This window comes from Vanessa atalanta, chromosome 30, assembly GCF_905147765.1.
Source record: "Vanessa atalanta chromosome 30, ilVanAtal1.2, whole genome shotgun sequence".
Taxonomy (NCBI): domain Eukaryota; kingdom Metazoa; phylum Arthropoda; class Insecta; order Lepidoptera; family Nymphalidae; genus Vanessa; species Vanessa atalanta.
Genome location: NC_061900.1, coordinates 2029097 through 2056615, shown reverse-complemented (window position 1 = coordinate 2056615; position 27519 = coordinate 2029097). Strand labels below are relative to the sequence as shown.

Genomic DNA, 27519 nt, shown 5'->3' with positions numbered 1-27519 from the left:
CGAATGCGATGGTTGCTTGCAAACCCATTTGCTCTTAATCGAGATGAATTATTGTAATCCTTTGATATTATTGTGATGTACGATTATTGAATCAATTAATACAGTGATTAGACGATATTAAATACGTTTTATTTTGTGAATATCTCCATTGCACGCCCACATAGTCTTCCAAATGTCGGATCAATCCCCGAACCCAACTGTTCGGCATCCTGCTTCTCCGACATAAATATGTATTATGTATTAAATAACAGACAATGAAATAAATTGAAAACTTTTGAGAATAATTCAATGACAATAAATAATTGTATGACAATGACGAAGTTGTTATTAAAAATCCCGCGTGAATTACATCAAGCTTTTAATGTAATGTATGTAGGTACTCGACTGTAAGCCGTTTTAAAATATATTCAAAAACATATTATATATCGTAATGATTTTTGATACACAACATATAAATAACACATCGGAGACGATCTAAAATTTTCTGAATTCCATAAATACGTTTTTTTTTTTTCATAAAAACCTTATTATAAAGTTTGTATCAATGTGTTTTTTTTAACGTTACTTACTAAGTTAATTAAAAAGGAAACGGATACTCTATCTAGTTAAAAAAGCCAATAAAACCTACAGCTAAGCAGGATGATTTGCTTATTCAATGCAAGGGAAGATTTCATGTTCCCCTTCGTATCCTGTAATTTGACACAAAGAGCTTGACAATAGCACTTCAGCGCTTTACGCTTAAGTATTTCGTGAATCAAGTGGTTAGCTAAACTATTTACGCCGAAGTATCATCAGGGGATCTAATGGTTTCAGGGCGTCACAGTAGCTAAAGCGACCCTGTGGCGCCCGCTGAAAAGACCGAGAGGGTACCACTGGTTTTTTAGTGGGTACTCCGGTGTACTATGGCCACAGTCTCGTGCACCGGCGAGTCCCACATACATGCCCCTTTTCACGTACACTACAATGGTGTACGTAACTATGGAAGCGACTTTTAATGTATACAATTATACAACGTTACGTTCTACGGATGGTTAATATTTAATACAGCGCCAATTTTTATAAATGGTGTTATGACCAGAAGTGCGATTCTGTAGGAATTAATTTCAAATCTCACTCGTGAATTGTTGACGCTCGACAGTGATGCGCCATTTTGATATGTGTGTCCTATACATTAAACGCCTGTGAATTTCCCACAGCTGGGCTAAGGCCTCCTATCCTTTTGGGGGTTTGGAACATATTCCACCACGCTGCTCCAATCCTGGTTGGAATATTCTATACATTTTATAATTATAAGCTGAGATGGCCCAGTGGTTAGAACACGTGCATCTTAACCGATGATTTCGGGTTCAAACCCAGGCTGGCACCACTGAATTATCATGTGCTTAATTTGTGTTTATAATTCATCTCGTGCTCGGCGGTGAAGGAAAACATCGTGAGGAAACCTGCATGTGTCTAATTTCAACGAAATTCTGCCACATGTGTATTCCACCAACCCGCATTGGAGCAGCGTGGTTGAAAATGCTCCATACCTTCTCCTCGAAGTGAGAGGAGGCCTTAGCCCAGCAGTGGGAAATTTACAGGCTGTTAATATAATGTAATGTATGTAATGTTTATAATTATTATACTCAATATGGCCTGTCACATTCTGTCATTTTTGCTCTTGATGTGTTAGGCTATTCTGTAACAAGAAACTCGAAACTCACCACATTACACGCGATTGAAATGTCAGAATGTGATACACGACATTGACTTTAATTGACGACCTCCGTGGTCGAGAAGTGTGTACACCGGTTTTCATGGATACGCCACTCCGAGGTCCCGGGTTCGATTCCCGGCCGAGTCGATGTAGAAAAAGTTCATTAGTTTTCTATGTTGTCTTGGGTCTGAGTGTTTGTGGTACCGTCGTTACTTCTGATTTTCCATAACACAATTGCTTTAGCTACTTACATTGGGATCAGAGTAATGTATGTGATGTTGTCCAATATTTATTATTAGAATAATTATAATTGTTTTAGGATACACGTATCAAAATGGCGTATCACAGAGAATCGGTTGTCATTATTTCACGAGTGAGATACAAGGTTATTGCTTACAGCAGTGAGTTCGAGTTTCTTATAACAGAATACACACCCGGTGACATTTGTCCGTACAAACTATTTTATAAAAACAAAGGAATAAAAATCTAAATATCCTTATTTGTTATCATTTTAAATTGTAAGTGAAATTTTTACGTTTTGTTTGTAATACGTTAACTTTGAGGCTCGTGACGCAAGTCAAACAGTTCCTACGTCATACAAATACAACCTTGAAGTTTCGTAGCCGTAGAATGTTCCGCTCCAAAACTCTAAAGAACCAAGCTTAATGAAAAGGTCGAAATAATCTCATCTCCCATCAGCTTAGAGAGGTAAGGGCGCGTATGTTAAGGGATATAAAAAGATTCCATACCCTTTACAGTTATAGAGAGTTGGGAAATACGTTTTCATGCGGAGGGTTGTCAACATTTAATATATATTTTTTTTTAATTTGTAATTTTTAACGCCATTTTTGATGCAAAGGTTGTTTAAGATAAGTTTAAGGGCAGGATGAGTGTAACTGAATGTAATTCTTAACTGATTTTGATTTAGTTTTTGAAGTGATAACTTCTTATAGGAGGGTAAACCGCTTCGTGACGTAACGCGTTACGGCGCCAGATATTTATTTCGATATAATAAATCCATGAAATTCAATGACATGACAGTTAAACGCCCGTTTAACTGTCATGGCCATGTTTGACGTTTACGGGTGCGTTCAGAAAATTTGTTTGTTCTAAATAATAATTTCTTGCAGGGTTACGGTAAGCTCAATGAAAAGTTATCCACAGTAAATTAAATTATTATTAGTAAATGATAAGTTGTAATTGTTTTTTTTTTTTAATTTATTTTACCCGAGAGAAGCCGGGTTTTCATCTAGTATCATAAAGCGAGGCGCGTTTTGGAGGTTTTAGTATATAATATAACTAAACTCTATTCCAACGATAACGGGAAAAAAGCCCAATAAACAACATTTGACAGCAAATTGACGCGATATCATTGGTCGAGAGCTTGATTAATCTATGGTATTCACTATGGATTTCCGAAATAATGGCGTTTTGAACGTCGACGTAGCTGTTATCGGAATTTTGGAAGCAAAATTAAATTGGAAATAAGTACATAAGTGTAGTATTGTTGTATTATAAATAGAGATATATTAATCATAAACTCTTAGTGCACAATACAGCTAAGTTATTAGCAAATCGCATGAAATAGGAAAATCCAAGGTATGTTTATCTTTTTTCCTATTTCCATTGGAATAAGCTATAAATAAATAGGTGCACTTAAGTTTCAACCCTTTAAATTTGGACTATTGATGTGACAAGCGGGAATTTTATAGTATATAAACGCTGATATAATTTTTTGAACAAAATAATTCATATGGAAATAAAAATCAAAGTTGCAAAGTTAGTTCAACAACCTGTAAAAACGGCAACGCCGCCGACAGTGCGAGTGCTGGACGTACCCGCTCACCCGCTCCCCGCACAGACCCCTTCGACATCAGCCACCATTACTTTAGGTTAACAATTTGTGAATTAATAGTTCGGAACGGCAACGTTTGACATATTTTGGCCACAAGTTGACTCGCTAGTATTTATGTAACAATATCTCCGATAATGTGGAAACCGGCTGTCTTGGTATGGGCATGTTATGCGGAGGAATGAGGATCATGTTGTGAGAAAGGTTTTGGATGTGGATGGATATAGAGGTAGGGGACAACCTAAGAAACGATGGATGGATTGTGTGAAAGACGATATGGTTAGAAAGAATGTTACTTGTAAGATGACGTCCGACAGAGAAGTATGGAAGAAGAAGACATGCTGCGCCGACCCCAAGTAAAATTGGGATAAGGGCAGAATTATTATGTTCTCCGATAACGTTATAGGATGTTGTAAGTTAATTAAATAAAAAAAAAATGTCCTTTGACAAAGTCATAAAACGTATTTGATTGTTCTTTGTGTTCGGTCTTAAAACGCCATATATCATTAGGAGTATCCTTTTATGCCCTCACAGACATATGTATTTCTTTTAGCCCTTACAACCCTAGCTTTTAAAACAACTAAGGGCGAAGCGTGACGCGTATAATTACGTCACACGCCCTGACGCCACATTTCACTGCCCTTTTAATTTCAGACCCTTTAACTCGTGGAAATACTAAAGAAGAAAGTCAGTTTTTTCTTTAAATTAACAACGAATAAATTTAAAGTACACGTCGAAAACGAATAAAATATTCATATATTTTATTTATGGTACAGGTAGTCGGACGAGAAAATTGTGCAAGCCCGTCTGGGTAGGTACCACGCACTCATCAGATATTCTACTGCCAAACAGCAGTACTCAGTATTGTTGTGTTCCGGTTTGTAGGGTGAGTGAGCCAGCGTAACTACAGGCACAAAGAACACGACATCTTAGTTCCCAAGGTTGGTGGCGCACTGTAAGGAATGGATAATATTTCTTGCAGCCCCATTGTCTATGGGCGATGGTGACCACTTATCATCAGGCCCATTTGCTCGCCCGCCTACAGATAACATAAAAAAATTATTAACCGTTACATACATCGCCAATAAGCCACTGACCTTGGGATCTAAGATCGTCCTCTCTCACTCTTCAAACCGGAACACAGCAATACTGAGTACTGCTGTTTGGAGGTGGATATGTGATGCCTACCCCAAGAAAATTATAATAATATGTAAACCCTACACCGATCGAAGATACGAAGCGATTTGCTAATAGCTCGGCTATATGCACTACAAACAGTTCTCGATCAATACATCTCTATTTATAATACAACACTATTACACTTAACCACTTATATAAACTTTATTTGAACTTCCAAAGTTGCCTTTAACAGCTCTTGACGTTGACGTTGAAACCGCCATTTTTTTTCGATACTGAAAATCAGATCAAATTTTACTTTATTCGAGTAAACTTTATGATAGAGCATTTTCGAATCGTCAATATTAAAACTCAGACCCAGACTCAACGAGAAGAAACGGCAAGAAACTAACATAGTTTTAAGTAACCGGATTAACCTTGTTAGTATCCGCAATTATTGTTCAATCAGTCCTCTGATGGAACCCGAGCCTAAATCCTGGCGTCTTCATCTAAAAAGGATTTTAATGAATAATAAGATTAATTGATGTGGTTGGAACACGTATACCATAACCGATGTTGGCGGGTTCAAACCCAGGCAGGCACCATTGAATTTTCACGTGCTTATTTTGTGTTTATAATTCATCTCGTACTCGGCGGCGAAGGAAAACATCGAGAGGCAACCCGCATTGGAGCAGCGTGGTGGAATGGTTAAGAGCACTTAACCTTCTCCTCAAATGGAGAGGAGGCCTTAGCCCAGCAGTGGGACATTTACAGGCTGTACATACATGTAAAAGGGTTTTTTCCTCTCGTGGAATTTTGAACTCGCTAACCTCGTTTAAAATCTACGTGCTCTTTTCGCCACGGCTTTTAAAAACTACATATTATAAAAGAAAGTCCGATCTCCCCGTCTGTCTGTCTGAATGCGATAAACTTAAATCATCCCACAAAATACTGATCACATTCAATCAACAAATACAAAATATACTTTATTCGAGTAGACTTTTACAAGCGCCTTTAAATGGTCATTTCAAAGAACTACATTCAGTAAACCTACACTTTTGACTTAACTTAAAAGTTCTATTAATATACAAGAGCAATTAAAATTCGTCCCTCGTTATGACGCCACATTTTCTCACTAAATCATTAATATTATTCCGTAAATACATAACAGTAAAATAATAATAAGAAGCAACGCTGAATACCTCGATTACCTTTCAAAGTCAAAGTCAAAAATTCAATATAGAAGTGTTAACACATGCTTATTGATAGTCAAAAATCTACCACCGGTTCGGAATTTAACACCTCGGACCTGAGAAGAACTGGCGAAAGAAACTCAGCGGGATATTTTTTTCCATTTTGCATGTACAATAATAATTATATTTTAGTTATTTGAAACAGCTTGGAGGCGATCATTTCATTCCCAAGGTGTGCACAGTCAACTAAAATGTATTTATTCTTTCCTTTCCCTAAGATTGTTATAGCCCTTTATTGCTATTATTTATGGAGGCCCGTGTTGTTACCGTGTGAAGTCAGGGCGTGTAGCTAGTTAAAAATAAACAATGAAACTATATTCAGACGATGTTTTAGAGAGAATCAAGCTTAGTTTATGCTACATCGACATTTCTGAAGTATACTTAAGTATAACTGCTATCTGACGAGAACTTCTGACGAGGAGATACTTGACACGATTTCTGGCTTTTGCGTTTCGTGCAAATACATAAATACTGTCTGTCTAGACTTCTTCTATAGTCTAGTGGTTAGATTAGCTTATCACTTGTGTAAGGAGTGGTTACGACAATAGCCCAAGGAGTCAGGATCGAACCTGCGACTTTTTACATCACTAGGCGGCCTATAAACCATTGCACTAATGACGCTTCCAATATTAATTATTAAGATTTTACGTCAAGATTTCTCTCCAATAGTTTACATTGTTGTTTAGGAATCACTGTCTCGAAAAGCTAGTGAAGCTGTTGGTTCTGTGATTGACTCACAGATTTAAAGTAGGCTTGATGCCCCATGTTCATTGTACAGTATGAAAATCAAAAGATTCGTCTTTTTTGTACCTACGATGACGTCATCCTATACATGATCATAGTAAATGATTTTTATATAAATTTCAGCTCTCTGAGCAACAAAATTACGTATCTGTGGTAGGTAGGATACCTCAATCGACTCAATTTATTGCCCTAGAAGAGTTTTTACAGTTTATGACGTCACTTACACGACAAAAACTGAAGTACTAAGTAACTTCGAGAATGCTTGGTCAAACTGTTTGGGCATGCCTACTCAAATTCTGTGACCTGAACTATTTTCTCTCGCGTCGGATTTGTTCCATCATATTACGAGAGTACGGGAATACTCCACTATAAATAGAAGTCCACTGTGTTTACGCCCATACTTGTGCCCTAAAGTTTGCATAAATTATATATCACGACAAGAAATTAAAAAGAAAAACAGTATATAATATAAATATAATTTATACTCTACTAGCGACCCGCCCCGGCGTCGCACAGATGCAATGCTGATACTAAATATACTACAGAATGTCTTTATATACAACGTTCACAGCTTTCTGTCGTTAGACAATACAAACCGCTATGTCCCTGCGTTTTAAGTCTGTAATATCTTCGAAAATATTCATTTAAATTACACGCTATAAAGGGCCGTATTGATCTATATTAAATACACAATGTATTTAACGTACTTAATTGGATCAGGATTAATGCTGAATTGCTTAAACTAGCTCCGATAATAAGCCGTTACTTTTTAAAAAGTTCTTCGTAAAAAGTAAAGTAAATAAAAAATATCTATTGCGGTGTGTATCCCTAAGAGATAGGCATATACCACCGCGGACTTTTTCGAAGACCTTTTTAAGTAATACTGTAGTACATTATTTTGATATATCTCGTAGGGTCCAGCCAGCGTTTGCAATTTAAGCGCAGAGAAATATATTCATTTACGACATCACATTAGAAACCTCTAAAGTTATCAGTATTTCTACTATATTTTGCATGTATTATACATATAAATCCGTTGACTAGCTTTACAGATCTAAGAATACACAGGGACAGACAGACAGCGGAAAGGGACTTTGTTTTATACAATACTAGCGACCCGTCCCGGCTTCGCACGGGTGCAATGTAAGTAATCCCTAAGAGATAGACATATACCATCGCGGACTTTTTTGAAGACCGTTTTAAGGTGTACAATACTGAAGTACATTATTTTGATCTATCTCGTAGCGTTCAGCCAGCGTTTACAATGTAAGCGAAAAAAATGTATAAATTTACGACATCACATTAGAAAATTTTAAAATTATCAGTGTTACTTAACTATATTATCTATGTATTATATACAAAAACCTTCCTCTCGAATCACTCTATCTATTTAAAAAAACCGCATCAAAATCCGTTGCGTAGTTTTAAAGATACAAAGGGACATAGGGACAGAAAAAGCGACTTTGTTTTATACTATGTAAAGAAGAAGATAATGACACAGCTTTGCACAAGCCGGGGCAGGCTAGTTGGTAATAATCTTTAAATGGCGAAAGAATTAATGGGACCTTATGTTAATAGTTAAATCGATTTTACACATCTTGCAATCGAATCGAACGTCAAATTTCAAATCTTTTTCGTCGAATAGATTTACAGAACGCGTATTCGCGAAGTGGCAATTTCCTGAACGGAATGAGATCACATTTCCGAACGAAATACATTTTTAATGTTATTCGATATAGGATACAGGATAATGGGAAACTTTTTGTGTTAATTATTTAAATAAATACATTTAGGTAATAAAAGTTTACGATTATTTACATTTAACAATAATATATACAGGCACAAGGGACATAACACTTCACCTCACCTCATTCATAGATTCAAAAAATCAAATAATTAGTAAAAAAATACATCAATAAAAAAGCATATTATTCGATACGAGATTATGTAGATGTAGAATGAAGTAATCAAATAAAAATTATGAAGAGTAATCATTACTTATGTTCATTGAAATTTGAAACAACCAATCACAGGAAGAGTTTAGACAAATAAACAACTCTGACCTTGAATCGACGCGATTTCATTGGTCGCGATATTTAATACTCTGCGTTCATTATTGATTGGGAGGAAAATTACGTTTTGAAGGCGAAATTAATATTTAAGCGGATGAGTGTGGAATGATTATGTATTATATTATATATAAAGCATATTAATCATTGACGGCCTCCGTACTCGAGTAGTTTTCTATGTTGTCTTGGGTCTGGGTGTATGTGGTACCATCGTTGCTTCTGATTTTCCATAACACAAGAGCTTAAGCTATTTACATTAGGATCAGAGTAATGTATGTGATGTTGTCCAATATTTATTTATTTATTTACATCGCCAATGCGCCATCAACCTTGGGAACTGAGATTTTATGTCCCTGTAGTTACACTGCCTTAATCACCCTTCTAATCGGAACGCAAGAATACTAAGTAATGCTTTTTAGTAGTATCAGAATTTGAATTAAAGTTAGTTTCTGATCTAGGTTGGACTCAAGCTACTCGGTTCGAGCGGTCGCGTCTCCGAGATTGGACAAGGCCGACATCGAATCAGCCAGCGATGATTTGTCATTACATAAAGTGAGTAACATGACTTTAATACAACTTGTTTGTGGGGGGGTGGTTTAATGTTAGTAGATTTTAGGTTTCATCAAATTCGGTTCAGTGGTTTAAACTTGAAAGCGTAATACACAGAGTTACTTTCTCTGTTGACAGGGCTGATTCATTTCGGCCAGAGGATCGGAATTGCGATTCAATAGGAAATACTGCTAGCTTGCCACCATTCGCGGTCATATTAATTATTACAGTAACATATATATTTTTTTTTTATAAATAAAGCCACAATAAATAAATTATAACCCAAAAAAAATCGTCGAAATATTCGTTAAGATTATTTTTTTCCACGTCGACACACACGACACGAAGATCAATAACAAAGTCTCCATTATATGTATGTATTTTGTATACTCTGTTCAAATCAAAAAAGGAGAAAAACCATTGTAATAATAATTACCTATAAATAAACATCCAAAGACCAAAAACTATTTACTTTTTTTGTTTTGTGTTCCACGAGCTTTAGCGTTATTAATAAATTAAAAAAATAAGAATAGAAAATTATTCAAAATCTACAGTGTAAGTTTTCCTTTTTTAAATAATGATTGATATCGAATTTCGATCATCAAACGAACGCTAACCCTTTAATGAAACGCTAACTAAAACCGCATACCCTTAGTAAATAGGTCCCCACGTGTTTACATACAATACATTAATAAATTAATTTGTAATTAAATAAATATATTCACCTTAATTTCCAAAAACAACACAATTAACACTCCACTCAATAAATGGTCACTGATTATCACAAAATCACAATACTGTATAACCACAAGTACGACTACACGCGACGGTGCCGCGAAGGAAAATGCGAACGCAAATCGATTTTCACGGAGCACCGGGGGGAGAGAGAGACAGCAGCATATGTATTGTTATTGGTTAGAGGGAGATGATTGATTTCTCTGTGTACGGTGCTTATTTGGATGTGTTGAACCCTTCGAATCAGGGTTGTTTCGTGGAGGGCTACCATTTGTTCTCGATCGGAAAATATTTAGAAAATAAACTCGTAACTATTAAATGCAGACGTTAAAAAAATAAATAAATAGTTATAAATATATATTATTTATTATATAAATATATATAATAAATAATAATAATAAAAAAAATAGTTTTTAAATATGGTAATATTTTCAATTAAATTATATAAAAGTCTATTCCAATCGAAAAAATTAAAGATAAGCAAACCATAGATTTACGTATTCCTTAATTTGTTTATAGCTCTGCTATAATATGCACTACAAACAGTTCCTAACTAACACATATTTTTTTTATAATACAACACTATTCCAAATACCTACTTATATCCAGATTCATCTGACACCAGTTTCACCAAGATTCAAAACGTCATTTTTTCGCAAATCAATAATAAATATGGTGTCAATTCAACGTCAAATGTAGTTTATGTGTTTTGTCCTCTTACGTTTAAAAGCCAAAATTAAAAAAAAAAGTCCTCTTACGTTACGTCAACGTCAACGTCAACGTCAACGTCATAGCCGACAGGGTGGATTTGTTTCGTTGCAGCCCGAGTGAACTAACAACTATAACCAATTGGACTATATCATATATAATGTAGAGACTTATTTTAAATATTGTGGGTTTTTTTATTGAATTTACAACAGCCACGGGCTCACAGTTGCTCGTTTTTTACATTTCACTTTTATAAATTTTGGCGAATTTATATTTTTACTGAATATCAGCAGATCTTCGCTGGACTTCGAGCTTATCGTCTTCTTGGAAGACGTGGCCCACACTGACTTTATTTTTCATTTTAAAATAATATATAAATAATCCATAATAAATAATATAATGATAATAAATTACATATAAAAAATAATGTATTTAGTAGTTTTTTTTTTATACCATTTACTGCAATCCAGCGGTCCCTGCTCAGAGAGAGTACAGCCTCGGCGACTCTGATGTCGCGTTTATGTATAAATGTCTATGTATACAGTTTTGTATTATAAATAAATAAATGTTTGAATTAGACTTGAAATTATTTAAATATAATACAGATTAAATAAAAAAAAATAAAAAATCATTTTTATATCTTTTAAGACACATGGTAGCACTCTTTAAGGTTTCGGCAGTTGTTTCCTAGTCGCTAGGGCATAAATATCTAGAGCACTAGGGGAGATGCTTAGGGATGATGTAAAGAATAACAGTATATTTCGTCAAACAGATATAACGATAGCAATCTTAATTAATAGAACCTTATTTTAAGCTAATATTATTAAGTATTAGCGTTTAAGTAAATTCATTTGCTTGTGACGTCATTATGAAAATTAAAAGTTATCTTACGTTCAGAATGACATAACATAACATCTGTCAAAAACGAACTTAAGCGAGAACTAAAATTAAATATTAATTAAGTTGTTTATATTAAATACGATATATTTAAATGAAGTCTATCCGAGACGTTAATACCGGTAAAGGATTTTGAACTTCGTACGTTTAGATACTTTAAACGGTCAAGTGCCAGGTTTTTTTTTTTTAATTTGGATGGTTACTAACACATATAGTAAGAGATAGTGTTGGCTCGGACCAGCCCTCGATGTACTGGCTTACTGCGCAGAAATGAGATGGCCCAGTGTTTAGAACGCGTGCATCTTAACCGATGATTTTGGGTTCAAACTCAGGCAAACACCACTGAATTTCATGTGCTTCATTTGTGTTTATAATTCATCTCGTGCTCGGCGGTGAAGGAAAACATCGTGAGGAAACCTGCATGTGTCTAATTTCACTACTAACCCGCATTGGAGCGGCGTGGTGGAATATGCTCCAAAACTTCTCCTCAAAGATGCCTTAGCCCAGCAGTGGGAAATTTACAGGCTGTTAATGTAAAATGTAAAAATAAAAACCTTTAGTTACCAAGTCTGTTCGTCAAACGTTAGGTCGTCATTGTTAATATAATTTGTAAACTTATAGCCGCGGTTTTGTCCGCGTGGTTATTGACTTCACTACATAGTATTATTATTTTTTATGATATCGGTAGGCGGACGAGCAAATGGGCGACCTGATGGTAAGTGGTCACCTCCGCCCATAGACAATGGCGTTGTAAGAAATATTAACCATTCCTTACATCACCAATGCGCCACCAACCCTGGGAACCAAGATGTTACATCCCTTGTGCCTGTAGTTACACTGGCTCACTCACCCTTCAAACCGGAACGCAACAATACTGAATACCTACTGCTGTTTGACGGTAGAATATTTGACGAGTGGGTGGTACCTACCCAGATGGGCTTGCACAGCAATATAAAAAGTCACTTCCCACAGCCTGTCTATATAATAGCATATTTACGAAGCGATTTTAAGCAATAAATCATTAATCCTTATAAAAATAAAGCGTAACCCCAAGGAAGGATATAGCCTACATTTTATGCCTAAGATCTCTCGACCAACCCTTCAAGCGCAAGCGAAGCTGCCATTGATAACTAATTCTGAATATACAGCAATAACTTATTGCTAGCGACCCGACCCGGCTTCGCACGGATGCAATGCTGATACTAAATATACTACAGAATGTCTTTATATACAACGTTCACAGCTTTTTGTAAAAAAGTTTTTGTTAAGCCATTATTTCTCGTAAAAAGTAAAAAATAAAAAAAAGGTTATTTTGGATTATCTCTAAGAGGTAGACATATACCATTCTGGACTTTTTTTTAGACCTTTTTAAGATGTACAATACTATAGTACATTATTTTGATCTATCTCGTTGGGTTCAGCCACCGATTACAATGTGAGCGCAAAAAAATTGTTTATTAACGGCATCGCATTAGAAACCTCTAAAATTATCAGTGTTTCTCTACTATGTTGTACATGTATTATACATATAAACCTTCCTCTTAAATCACTCTATCTATTAAAAAAGCTCATCAAAATCCGGTGTGTAATTTTAAAGATCTAAGCATACACAGGGACAGACAAACAGTGGTAAGTAAATTTGTTTTATACTATCACACTTAATTACTCACATCCACTTTAATTTTACTCCCAAATTTAAAGTTCGATTGATAATAGTTTCATCGACGTTCAAAACGCAATTTTAATACAAATCCACAGTGAATATCATAGATTAAGCAAGCTCTCGACCAATGATGTCGCGTCAATTTGCTGTCAAATATTATTTATTTGGCTTTTCTCCTCTTATGGTTGGAATAGAGTTTACGTATACAGGCGTCGTAATCATTACTAAGCAAACGTGTCTAAACGCAAGCAGGTGTCTACTGTACCTACAATATCTCATAATGTTACGAGGTTTTAATATCTTATTGGTGAGTCAAGCTGGTCTCAAAGAAGAGTCACTGAAACGACTGCATAAAGAGGTCTTATTTAGGGCCGGTATTTTTCATTTTTCTTACACCGCTAATCTTATTTCTTAGTCTATGGATGGTGGTGACCACTTACCGTTAGGATGCCCATTTCACCGAATAAAATATATCATGTGTATGTACGTACTTCCAAACTCCAGCGTGTGCTCAGCATTATTTTATTAAGGGTCGTGTTTTGTTAATTTCCGAGAAAAGGGGACATATAGAGGTATTTTATAAGAAAAAACTCGAATCTCACCTCGCAACAGGATTGTGAATTGTCTGAAGTTGATGCGCGAATTTTACAATGTAATAATTATAAAATTGTTAGGATAGACGTATCAAAATGGCGTAGCACCGTACGTCATCTGTCAACATTTCGATCAAATCATCATTTAAACAGTGGCGTAGCTATCGTATGGCCAGGTGGTGCAGTGCACCAGGGCCTCTGAGGTCTGGGGGCCCTCTAACCTAAGCTATGAAAAGAACTTTGAATAGAGATGAAGTATGGATTTAACTCACTGTATCCTGTATCCCATTCTTATTAGTATCTATAATTTTGAATGCCAATATACGTTAAAAAGAGGGCGAGGGCCCGCTTCTTTTTTTATGCACCGGGGCCCTTACCCACCTAGCTACGCCACTGCATTTAAACCGAAAAAAACATCAAAATCTAACGTTTTTAGGAGCTATGATGCCGTAAGAAGGTGCATATGTACACACATTAAACTTATAATACCACTTTGCTTGCGTTTAAAAACGTTACGCAATATGGCAGCGGTTTTCAGGGGAACACGTCTTGTTGTATTCCACGGAAACCACATAAAATTATTATAAATGATGGGCACAAAAAACTGTTGTAGTTTGTAACTATTTCAAAATTGAAAAATCAGTTTATTTTTAAACAGTTAAAATTAAGAATATTAATCATTGTTTTAAGTACGTTAAAAGTTTAAGTGTATCAGTGAGGCGCTGTTGAAGGTATCTAAAAAAACTTTTTTGGCGGGAGGCGTTTGTTGTCCTTAAGACGGGTCTGCCTAGATTTTATCTTGATACATAAACTAAAAAGTTGGCTACACGACAATACGTAGAGACAAAAGAGAGGTATCTTTGTGATATGGTTTTGTGAAAGTCCGTCTGGTAGCACCCACTCATCAGATATTCTACCGCCAAGCAGCAATACTTGGTACTGTCGTGTTCTGGTTTGAAGGGTGAGTGAGCCAGTGTAACTACAGGCACAAGGGACATAACATCTTAGTTCCCAAAGTTGGTGGCGCATTGGTGGAGTAAAGGATTGTTAATATGTATTTCTAACAGCGCCAATGTCTATGGGCGATGGTACCCACTTATCAAGAGGTGATCCATTCCAGCAGGCCCGCTCATTATTAAATTAAAAAAAAACAGTTGTAGTATCTTTATAGTCTGACGATGCTTATTGTTTAATAAAAATAAATTTATGTTGCATGGAAATTTACGATTTTTTTCGGTTATACAGAAAAACTACTAATCCTCTTGATATTATTTTGCGTCTAATATTGAATTGTAGAAACCAATGTCACTGCAATCAAAACTTGTAATAAAATTGTTTCACGCAAATGTTATAAAATAATTCTAATTTTTTTTTGTCTTGTAATATTAAGCAAAAAAAATTAGCCACGGCACACATGTCAGTTGAGAAAATTATATTAAAAAATATTATTAAAGAAAATTTCCATTAATAAAACATACTATTATAAATGATAAATGTTTAAAAAAATACTAATATTTAATTGTATCAAATATTGTATTAATTGATCATCAAATGTTTTTTTTTTAATTTAAATTGAGTTTCCGGGCAACAGTTTCCAAACAGATCAAAACTGACAGTATTTTATTATAACTGTCATTCATTGTTTGATTTTTGCGGCAACAGGACATTTTATATAAAGTTTGTAATTTGTATCACAAGTAATTTCTTTACAAATAAGTGGTTCTTAAAAATGGCTGTAAGTATACTTAAATTTATTGTTACACTATTAAATTCCTTTATAACCACAAATAATACCAAATGAAGTGTAAACATTGTTAAAATAACCTCCAATATCATGTGTTTTTTTATAAATTTTTGTCATTCAAAATGCTTTAAGCTTTCGATGAGGTGTTTAAATGTTTTAAAACGTAATTCTAGTCGTTAGCAGCGGCGCAAGTACAAGAAGTCAGGTCAATAACTCGTATAGAACGCATCGGCGCTCATTCTCACATACGCGGGCTTGGATTAGACGATGCGTTGGAACCAAGAGCTATATCCCAGGGCATGGTGGGCCAGAAAATGGCGAGGAAGGCGGCTGGCGTCATCCTGCAGATGATTCGAGAAGGTAACAATGCCGTCGCTATAGCAACCAAATAAATAAAAAAATATGTTTATAAAATAACGCAATACAAAACTTTATTATTTAAGGTTTTGGATACTTAGTAGCTAAGTTTCGACCAAAATTTTTTTTAGTCTTTGACAGACTGTCACATAAATAAAACAACCACACATAAATAATCAGAGGATTTTGTATAAATTAATATGAAGTATCTACCAGTCTCTACTTGGTATGGATTGAGTAAAGGTCTACCAAAAGTGTTGGTCATATAAATAAACGCTATTTGTTAACGCAGAATATACCACTAATGCTAGAAGACATGATCAAAGTCATATTTCAGCAAATTTCGCTGTCGTGAATTATATGTCTAATCCTTTTCTCATCGATCACTATTGGTATTGTATAAGTGTGATAAGACTTTTGGTAATTTTGATTGTATTGTATTCCGACATAGATTCGACAAAATCTAGTTATTGATATCCTTTTAAATTCTAATTTTAAAAGGATATCAGTTTTTTGTTAAATAACACAACACAACAAAAAACATTAAGATGATAATGGCAATCAATTGAACTATTCACAACTTAATTTTATTACATTTAATATATTTACAAAAGAATGAACAAAATGGACTAAACACAAACATCAACAAACATTCAACATATATAGAGCGAGGGACTTATAGTTTGATGCAATGTAAATGTATATATACCGCACATAGATCCTTCTATATTGGTGGTTCACAATCCTTAAACATACACATCATTGTCTATTGTCCTATGTAAAGTAATATTCTCAAGTTTTTTACAGTGGACCGGGTAATCTGGCACCCACAGAAGTCCGACATGTCTATTATTATTGAATATTTTTTTGACAATGTTCGTTAATGTAGATAATGCACGATTGAGCAGGTTCCAACCTACTATTAGTGGTGGTGCCACTATTGTGCTCGACGCGTTTTTTTTGTTTCGATTCTAATTGCTTAGTTTGAATTTGACTACATGTGATAGCTATCACTTCTTTGTAATTTAGAGTATAACATTGTACAAGCAAGCGCATACAATTAAATAGTTTTTTTTTTTTTTTGGTTGCATTTTCGTTGTGACCTAATTACTTCACTTTTATAATTTACGCTTATATTTTATAAATCAGTTCGCTATCGGTCGTCGGTACTGCGCGTAACTCACCATTACAGACTAAGTTCTTTCATAAATATATATCTTACAGTTTTATATAATAATTTTATTTCTACACATATGTACGGACAACCCCTACAAACATATAATAATGTAATTTGTCAGATTACAAGGTACTATTTTGTAAAGTATTCCAGACTATTAGGGGTCTTTGACTATCGATAGTCTGAGACTGCCCTGTTTGTCCAATTATGGGGGGTCCACTGTATATTCATTTTCATATAATGATTTGTCTTTACCCACCTCGATTAGCAGCGGGCTAATAAAATGTTATTTGGTTTCTCCTTTGATAGTCTGATAGATAGATTTATTACATTACCAATGTGTCAATGTTGGAAACTAAGATGTTGCAAGGCGAGGACTGATTATCCTCAACATAGGTTATTGAATTAGCCTAGCTAGGATAGACAGTACCCGATCTACATGAAATTGCACACTGAGACCTATATTGTTATAAATTGTGTAATAGTTTATGAATATATTTATTTGCGGAATATTAATCAAATGGACATATATTTGAACATATGTTGGGTCACAGTCTTGTAGTGACATAGTTTTTTCCCTTTTTATAGAAGAATAAGAAATGGTATTTTTTTTCGGTCTGTAGAAATCCCATTTGACTTGAAAAGTGTACCTGTCTTTGCTCACTCGCATGGACACTGTTATATATCCGGTACCATTACTTATTATAATCAATGTGTTTTAATGTTATTTGTAGGTAAAATAGCAGGCCGAGCTGTGTTGCTTGCCGGTCAGCCAGGTACGGGGAAGACAGCCATCGCTATGGGCTTGGCTCAAGCTCTTGGACCAGATACACCATTTACGAGCATGGCCGGTGAGTATTCATATCTAGGCATACCAATGTGATTATATATGTCGTCGATTAAGAATAATAATAATTGACAACACATAACACGTGTGAACGCCGTGACGTAATGAGTCACGTGATCGGAATCGTAAAGTAATTTAATACATTCCTTGGAGCCAAGACAGTGCAGTGGTTAGAACTCGTGCACCTTAGCCGATAATTGAAGATTCAAATCCAGGCGAGCACAGAAGTTTCATGTGCTTATTTTGTGTTTGTAATTTATCTCTTGCTCAGCGGTGACGGAAAAATTCGTGAAACCTGGCTTTAATTTCAGAGAAGTTTTGCCACGTGTGAATCCACCACACATTGGAGCGGAGTGGTGGAAAAAGCCAGTACTTAACTCGACTTTTATATGTATTTCAGGATCAGAGATATACTCGCTGGAAATGAGCAAAACAGAAGCGTTGACACAGTCCATAAGAAAATCGATTGGAATAAGGATCAAGTAAGCTATACTTTAAGTAATACTCGCTGCTCATTGTGGTCTGTCCAGCTGAGCTGATCTATTCACCTGTGAAAACCGTAAGAAAGTCTGTTTATTAATTACGGAGATCAATGAGTACATACAGACAGACAGACAGACAACATTCTTTAAATGCTTTCTTAAATTCTTTTTATTCTAATTATCAATTTTTTTAATAAATTTCCAGAGAGGAATCCGAGATAATCGAGGGCGAGGTCGTGGAGGTGATGGTGGAGCGCTCCGCGGGGGGAGGGGGCGCGCGCTCCGGACGACTCACGCTCAAGACGACCGACATGGAGACCAACTACGACATGGGAACTAAGATGATCGACTCGCTGCTCAAGGAGAAGGTAATATACAGTAATAATTACTTGGTGGTAGGACTTTGTGCAAGCCTGTCTGGGTAGGTACCACCCACTCATCGGATATTCACCTGTAGCCAGGGCCGACCTTGACCATTTAGGCGCCATAACATGCAATCGGCGCCAGTAGCAATACTTGGTATTGTTGTGGTACAGTTTGAAGGCTAAGTCAGTCTAACTGCAGACACAAGAACCATAAAATCTCAGCTCCCAACTTTGGCAGTACGAAGTGAAGAAAAAGTAAACCCAAGCCTGTTAGAGGTGATTGCGTTCAATTTTTTTTTTTATGTCTTACTTAAGGTATTGATGCATTCGCCGTTAAGAATATATATTTATAAAACCTTTGTTTCAGGTTCAAGCCGGAGACGTCATAACAATAGATAAGGCAACGGGGAAGATCAATAAGTTGGGAAGGAGTTTCGCACGCGCTAGAGACTACGACGCAACAGGTGACTCAATTTGTCTATCTATGGTCGTCCCGTCGTTCATCCGTCACGACTGACGGCATACGTCATGACGCTCTCTTATCCCGACACTTCTCTCCGTCCCCTCTCTACTGTCTTGTGTCTGTCACCCATTTTAAGGGTTGGACTGGTTGGTTGGTTGGCCAGGCTAGACATCAGAAGGCTATGTCCTCCCTTGGACTTAAAGTTTGCTTTGTAAATTTAATCTTATTTGGTCCAGCCGGTTGGTTTAGCTATTTATTATATTAGTTTACGTTTGTGTTATTAATTTATGCACGTGATGTGTATTTTTTTTATTTAAAACAGTCTTAAAATGAGGAGGTATTTACTGTTTCAACTTCCAGGTCAACAAGCGCGCTTCGTTCAGTGTCCGGAGGGCGAGCTCCAGAAGCGTAAGGAAGTCGTCCACACGGTGACGTTACACGAAGTTGACGTCATCAATTCTAGAACGCATGGTTTCCTAGCGCTATTTTCTGGTAAGTGAAGTTAAGTCTTATAGACATACGTACATAGTGTAAGTTACATTGGCTGCCTGGTTGGTCTAGAGGCTAGATCGCGAGGTCCTGGGTTCAAACCCCCCAGTATAAAAAGATATTTGGTCCAGCCGTTCCAGAGATTAGTCGGAATAAACAGACGAAAATTGAAAAATACATGCATATGCATTCAATAAAAAGCGTTTTTTTTTAATATTACAAACAGACACTCCAATTTTATTATGTGTATAGATATATAGAAATGTATTTATTTTGTTTCATTATATGTATATAATATACATTACAGGTGACACGGGAGAAATAAAGTCGGAGATACGAGAACAAATCAACAGCAAAGTAGCGGAATGGAGGGAGGAGGGGAAGGCGGAAATGATACCAGGTGTCCTCTTCATTGATGAGGTACCATGTTTGTTTATTTAAGGCACAAGCAAATCTATACACTATTCCAATCATAAGAGGAGATATCATTGGTCGAGAGCTTGATTGATCTATGATGTTCACTATGGATTTGCGTAAAAATGGCGTTTCGAAGGTCGACGAAAGTGTTATCGGAATTTTGGTAGTGAAATCAAAGTGGAAATAAGTGGTTGAGTGTAATAGTGTTGTATTATAAATAGAGATATATTAATCATAAACTCTTAGTAGAGCACAATATAGCTGAGTTTTTAGCGAATCGCATGAAGTACGTCTATCTGAGGTTTATTTATCTTTTTTCCTACTTCCATTTAAATAGGCTATATTTATACCATTTTAATATTACTTCCAAACTTCCGATAGCAACCATTGACACTCAAAGCGTATTTACTGCGAATCCATAATGATATCGCTTCAATCCAATGTCTAAGTATTTTGAGTATTTTGTACTCGGTGGTAGACCCACCCATCAGATATTCTACCGCCAAACAGCAGTAATCGGTATTGTAGTGTTCCGGTTTGAAGGGTGAGTGAGCTAGTGAAAATAAGCATAAGGGACATAACATCTTAGTTCCCAAGGTTGATGGCACATTGGTGATGTAAGGAATGGTTAATATTTCTTACAACGCCATGGCGATGGTGATCACTTACCATCAGGTGGCTCACTTGCTCGTCCGAAGACCGATTTTTTTTTAAAGTCTAAGTTACTTATTCCTACTCTTATAGTTTAAATAGGCTATAAGCAGATAGAAAGACGACCAAATCTCACTAGAAACTGTCTCTGGCACCTCACTGAACGAGTACTTCATACCCACAGGCCCACATGCTGGACATTGAATGCTTCTCGTTCCTAAACCGAGCGTTAGAATCTGAAACGGCACCGGTCGTGATCATGGCGACGAATCGAGGCATCACGCGCATCAGAGGAACGAACTACAAGAGTCCCCATGGAATACCACTCGACCTCCTGGACAGGATGATCATTGTGCCAACGACACCGTACTCCCACCAGGAATTGAGAGAAATTTTAAATATTAGGTGAGAATTTTGATATATAATGTTAATAGTGTGAAAACTCAATTAAGTAACTTAACGACCCGCCCCGGCTTCGCATGGGTGCAATGCTGATACTAAGTATACTACAGAATGTCTTACAACGTTCACAGCTTTTCAGTCGTTGGACAATACAAACCGTTATGTCCCTGCATTTTAAATCTGTAATATCTTTGAAAATATTCATTTAAATTACACGCTGTAAATGGTCATATTGATCTATATTAAATGCACAATGTACTTAAGGTACTTAATTGGATAAGGATTAATGCTTAAAATCACTTCGTAAATTAACCATTAGTTCTCGTAAAAAATAGTTATTTAGGTTATCCCTAAGAGATAGACCTATACCATCGCGAACTTTTTTGAAGACCTTTTTAAGGTGTACAATAGCGTAGTACATTATTTTGATCTATCTCGTAGGGTTGAGCCGGCATTTGCAATGTAAGTGCAAACAATTGGTTTATTTGGAACGTCAATTTAGAAAACTTTTTCTCTACTATATTGTGCATGAATTATGCATAAAAACCTTTCTCTTGAATCAATGAATCTATTAAAAAAATCATTATGTCATGCCAATTCAAGTTCAGGTCTTATTATGCACTACAAACAATTCCTGACTAATATATCTATTTATAATTCAACACTTTTCCACTTAACTACTTATATACACTTTAATTCCAATAACAAATTTATAATTAATATCAAAGATTAATCTCATCACGACCAATGATGCTATGCCAATTCAAGGTCAGAGTTGTTTATCTAATTTTTTTAACCATACAGATGCGAAGAGGAAGACTGTCAAATGTCAGCGGACGCACTGACGGTGCTCACCCGGGTCGCAACCGAAACGTCTCTGAGATACGCGATACAGCTGATAACAACTGCGTCACTGGTGGCCAAGCGGAGGAAGGCGTCCGAGGTAGTTTTTATTACAAGTGGTCGCCATTGGTCGAATTTACAAAAATAAACAGATTTGCAATGCTGTTTTTTTACAGTAATTAGTGTCCTGTGATGGAACCCGAGCTTAAATCCTGGCGTTTCTTTCTAAAAAAATATTTTTTAATGAATAATTAGACTTATTTATTAATTTAGTCTTAATAAACTTTTTAAATTTTGTAAATGGTAAATTGGTTACATTTCCCGGTATCTTATTATATATGCGTATACCATTGCCCAAAAACGTTCTCTGTACCGTATTCAAACGGAAAGTAGGGGTTACAAGTTTATTCTTATTTCTTGTATTAATAGTATGTATATCAGCTCTTATGGAATACTTTTGTATATTCTTCTGTATAAACATTATATTATCATGAATATATTGTGAAGCAGCCGTTAATACACAATAAAAAATATAAACTATTCCATTGGAAGTAATCCTCTGTTTGCACACACACATGTGCAGTATAATTTTATATTCTGTTCTCCGTTGATATTGTTCACCGTACCAGAAATCGTTCAAGAGGACTTCATCATAAACACAACTTATGTTATTTTTGTTTCAGGTCAGCATGGAAGATGTTAAGAAGGTCTACTCATTATTCCTGGACGAGCATCGTTCCGAACAGTTCCTGAAAGAGTATCAAGATGAATTTATGTTCAACGACGGGGGTGGAGGTGAGTTGTGTTGCCATGCGTTAAAAAAATATTACTAAAATGGTAGATAATACAACTGTATGGAATATAATTGTTGTCAATTTAAATAACGTTTTAATACACGCATTTGATAATAGAATTAACGAAACGCTTTTTTGAAATATATAATTAAATTTAATAATAAGAAAGTGTGGATTTTCTTCGTGGTTGGTAGACTTTTGACTTATCATTTATGTTCTATCCTCAAACAACAATACTTAGTACTGTTGTGTGCTGGCTTGAAGGCTGAATGAGCCAGTATACCTACAGGCGCAATGGACATGACACCTTAGTCCCCAATTTTATATAAGAAATGTCATTTTTCAAAACTTATTCAACTTCGAACATTATACAAAAAGTAATCTTATTAATATTTTCACTAATGTTTGTTTTTCACACCGTACCAAGACGCAGGTGACGTCATCGACGCCGGTTACACAGATATTGGGATCGGGTTGTACATAATTGCATTGTATAATAATAATAATTTTTGTTCACAGATGCAACGCAGATGATGGAAGTTGCTCAGTAGCGTATGAAAATAATGACGTGACAATTATTCCAAATGCTTTATACGAAACAATTTATTGTGTTAATAATTTGGGTGCGTTCAGATTAAATAACATTAATGTTCAGAAAAGCAAGAGGAGGGGGGGAGCAGGCATGCTTGGAACAAAGTTGCTTTCGCTATACATTAACAAATAATAAATTTAAACAAAACTGTAACGCTATTTATTTCGTGACGATTTCTGCCGGTTAACAACTGCGAGTCGCGTTAAAGGGTTTCGTAAAAAGTAAAGTTACATCCTGGAGATGCTATGTGCTAGACCTGCGGGTGGGTTTTTCCAATAGATTTAAGCTCGAGATGAATTAACGTTCTGTTTCTACCGTCTCAAGTGTTTTGTAAGGTCAGGGCTGAAAAGACCCAGATCGACTCTTCGTATGTCGATAAATTCGAGTGATTGTCGTCCGAATCGTTACATAAATATGGTATTATTACTGTTACAGCAATGTTGCCCAGTGTAAACGGCCATACGAGTTGTGTAATCTGAACGCACCTTTACAGAGGATGACTTTTGTTAAGCTTTAAGCTAATTTTATAATTAAAATAAATACGATTCGACAGTTGACTTTTATTTAATTTTTTATGATATAGGTTTGTGGATGTTCCAATGGGGCAGATAGTAAGTTGTCACCATCGCCAATGGAATTTAAGGCGCATTTTCATTGGTCGATTGAGTCGGTAGTTAGCCCGATTGCGGGGAGTACCCGCATGCGAGCTAACAACCAATGAAATCCACTGGTCGATAACTCAGTCAATTAAACGTGTGCGGGTGATATCCGCATTCATATATTGATATTTATATATGCGTTATAGAAATCACCCGCACCCCGTATGCGGGCTCTGACGACCAGTGAAAACAATAAACTCTTTGCGGGCCCTATGGCATGCGTTACAGAAATCTCCCGCACCCCGAATGCGGGCCTTATCGACCAATGAAAATGCGCCCTTAGCGCTGGCAGAAATACTAACCATTCCTTATATACCAATGCGCCACCTTGATAGCGACACTACTCAATCATCATTCAAAATCAACTCAACTAAGAATTGCTCCGTAGCGGTAGGATGCGTGGATGGTATCTACCCAGAGAGAGTTGCATAAAACCATATTAACATATTATCAATAATTATTATTACACTTGATCATTGGATAAATTTTCTTTAGCTGATCAGAAATATCACCATCACTAGTCCAGCTCAAACGGAATCCACGGCGATAGATTTGGGGAGTATTGGGGATAAGTGTATTCCTTAATATTGGTGTTCATATCTTCACAAAGTATGGCAACACTGTATGAGATTCTAATATATTCGATCTCTTATTACTTATAATAGTATTTTGTAACTTATCTTTCAGTAACGTTTGTTGTTGTTATACTTATTTATACATTTTCCACTTCAAAATTAAAGAATAACTTGCTTAGTACTCTTAATCCCCAAATATCCTTGAAGGGTGAATTATAAGTTACCTATGTCTGGGATTCAATGTCATCAAAATCGGCTTACTAGTGAAAATGTGTCAGTCAAAGGTACGCTTATTTTATAGTAAAATAAAGTATAAAAGAGAATATTAGTAGAGATGTACTTACAACAGCTACTAATTTGTCTGTGTGCTTAAAAGAAATATAAAAAAAAAAAATTTACGTACTGCAATATATTGCTTAATGTAAAAATGTATTTCGAATAACATTTTTTTTTCAATATTAGCTATTTAATCTATTTCTACCATTTTCCATGAATTTTTATAAATGGCAATAAAATTTTTAGAAGATTTTTGGAATCTATCACTGGTAACATTTAGTGAATTTTCATTGCTTGAGTTATCGACTATTAAATTCCTAGTAGAGTTTTCATAAAATTCATACATTTTCCAAAATGCTGGCTATCAGGAACCTTCTTAGGACCAACCCAACAATCGTTAAAAATGTCGTTCAGCAGAGAAATATGAGCGGAGTCGCCATTCCGCCAAGGGCCAATGTTTCTAAAGGAGTAAGTTTTTGTATATTTTTATTATTTTACCAATAACAGAGTTACTTTATAATTAATACGAAAAATGAAATTTATTATATTGGGACTTCAATTAGTACTTTTGCCTAAAAAAAATTGAACAAATGTAAAAATTGATTTAGTCTATTACGTAATTTTTAAAAAGATAGGTTATCTATATCTAATACACACTGCGGAACACTTTAATTCCGTGTAGGAACATTAACACACTACAAAGCCTAATTTTAATGCTATTTTAAGTAAATTTTAAATAAATAAATATCATTCTACAAAGAAAAAAAAAATGTATTTATAAAATAAATGATTTATAGCATATATAATAATTATTTTTAATTTATAATTATTTACTTTTTTAAAAAGTATATATGTCGAAGGTACAACTTGCTATTATCAAAATTGAAATGAAAAAAAAAGAACTGTTTTGGTTACAAAAAAAAAGGAAATCACTAGTCAAATAGTATTATTTTATTGTTTATTTGAATACTAGCCTTACATTTACTATTATAATTTATTTATATGTTATTTTCTACACAGAACCTTTTCTTTTTCTCTTTTAAACAATACTAAAATAAATTCGAACAATTCCATATTTAGCATGATATCAATTTAAAATATTAAATTTAATTTTTCTTTCGAAAAAATGATGTTCTTTAAAATAAACACGTAGAGTAGTGTAAACATATTTGCTAAATACTCCGACATTATTCTGTGTTAAAATACAGCCGAGCCAGTTTAATTTACTATCAAATTTAAAGACTAGCATATAAAATCCTATAATAGCTTTTCATATCATTCTCAAATATTCCTGTTCCTTTAGAAAATAACTATATTTCTATAGATTATCAGTTACGTAAGTAAATGAGCGTATGTTTATGGGAAGTGGTGACCACTTACCTTCAAGTGGCCCATTTACCACTCTACCTATTTCAAATAAAAAAGCTATTTATATTATATATAATTGTATTTAACTGACATAACTTTGTATTGAAAATGAATTTCCGTTGAATCTACATTCAAAACCGGTGGTAGCTTTAGTTTTAATATAGTTTTATAAAATTCAAAATTATAAAAACCTACTTAAATAAAGTATACTTTGTTTTGAAGGGCATGTTATGCAAAGGAATGAGCATGACTTGTGAGAAAGGTTTTGAGAATGGACGTGGATGGATATAGAGGTAGGGGACGACCCAAGAAATGATGGATGGATTGTGTGAAAGACGATATGGTTAGAAAGAATGTTACTTGTGAGATGACGTCCGACAGAGAAGTATGGAAGAAGAAGATATGCTGCACCAACCCCAAGTAAAATTGGGATAAGAGGATGATGATGATGGTTAGATTTATAAAGATAAGTACAAAATGTAATTCCATAACATGCCATATTTAATTTTAATGCAATGTATTTTTTTTGTTATAGGAGATAATTGTCCTGGCTGGTTCGATGGTGGTGGCCTGGCTCTCCATCCCCGCTTGGGTTCTGGTCAACATTAAACACTACCGCGACAAGAACTAAATGTCTAGAAAAAATCAATATGTAGAGTATAATGAAATTGTTTTAAGTAAACATTAATTTAACAGTTTTTGATGTTTGATTTTTATTTATACCCTTTTTATGTAATAGACTCAAATAATGTGATGGAAGTTATGGCCCAGAGGTTGGAACATATTAAGGCAAAACTTACAAAGTATGCATGGCGTTCCCAAAATAAAGTTTACGTTCCGTAAGTTAGATTTAAAAAAAAATATTTGTGCTAAAATTTGGAACGAATACTTCAATGAGAGATCACTCGATAAGGGGATTTGGTATAAGACAATTCAATCCGAGCCTCCTCGGATACCGTGGTTTATAAATATGTAGTAATATTAATAGAAGGAAGTTAGTTATAGCATTCAGACTCAGATCTGGATACATTCCATTAGGCAAGTTTAAACATCTAATGAGGAAAAGTGACACTCCCAACTGTGAAGTATGTGGTGTAGTGGAAGATTTCTGACACATGTTATCGGCATGTGTCCGTAACCACA

General features: G+C 35.2%; 2 protein-coding genes across 2 annotated transcripts in view; one reads left to right on the top strand and one right to left on the bottom strand.

The window, feature by feature from the left end:
• Positions 1–10107, bottom strand: part of LOC125075228 (thyrotropin-releasing hormone-degrading ectoenzyme-like) — a 42042-nt gene extending 31935 nt beyond the window's left edge. Inside the window, exon 1 of the mRNA XM_047686921.1 lies at positions 10005–10107. The gene's annotated coding sequence lies outside the window, so the exon portion shown is untranslated. The remainder of the gene's footprint in view (positions 1–10004) is intronic.
• Positions 10108–15505: 5398 nt separating this feature from the next.
• Positions 15506–24053, top strand: LOC125075177 (ruvB-like 2). The gene is made up of 12 exons (XM_047686809.1): positions 15506–15610; positions 15793–15979; positions 17888–18004; positions 18401–18482; positions 18688–18850; positions 19215–19311; positions 19671–19802; positions 20107–20219; positions 21052–21272; positions 22074–22212; positions 22796–22907; positions 23426–24053. Exons 1-12 carry the CDS (start codon positions 15605–15607, stop codon positions 23455–23457), a joined length of 1401 nt encoding a protein of 466 aa, XP_047542765.1. The 5' UTR covers positions 15506–15604; the 3' UTR covers positions 23458–24053.
• Positions 24054–27519: the final 3466 nt, after the last annotated feature.

Excerpts from the sequence above, each read along its gene's own strand:
- LOC125075177 (XM_047686809.1), top strand. Across the intron at positions 18,005-18,400 it reads ACCATTTACGAGCATGGCCG|GATCAGAGATATACTCGCTG; the intron begins GTGAGTATTCAT and ends TATGTATTTCAG. Across the intron at positions 21,273-22,073 it reads AGAGAAATTTTAAATATTAG|ATGCGAAGAGGAAGACTGTC; the intron begins GTGAGAATTTTG and ends TTAACCATACAG.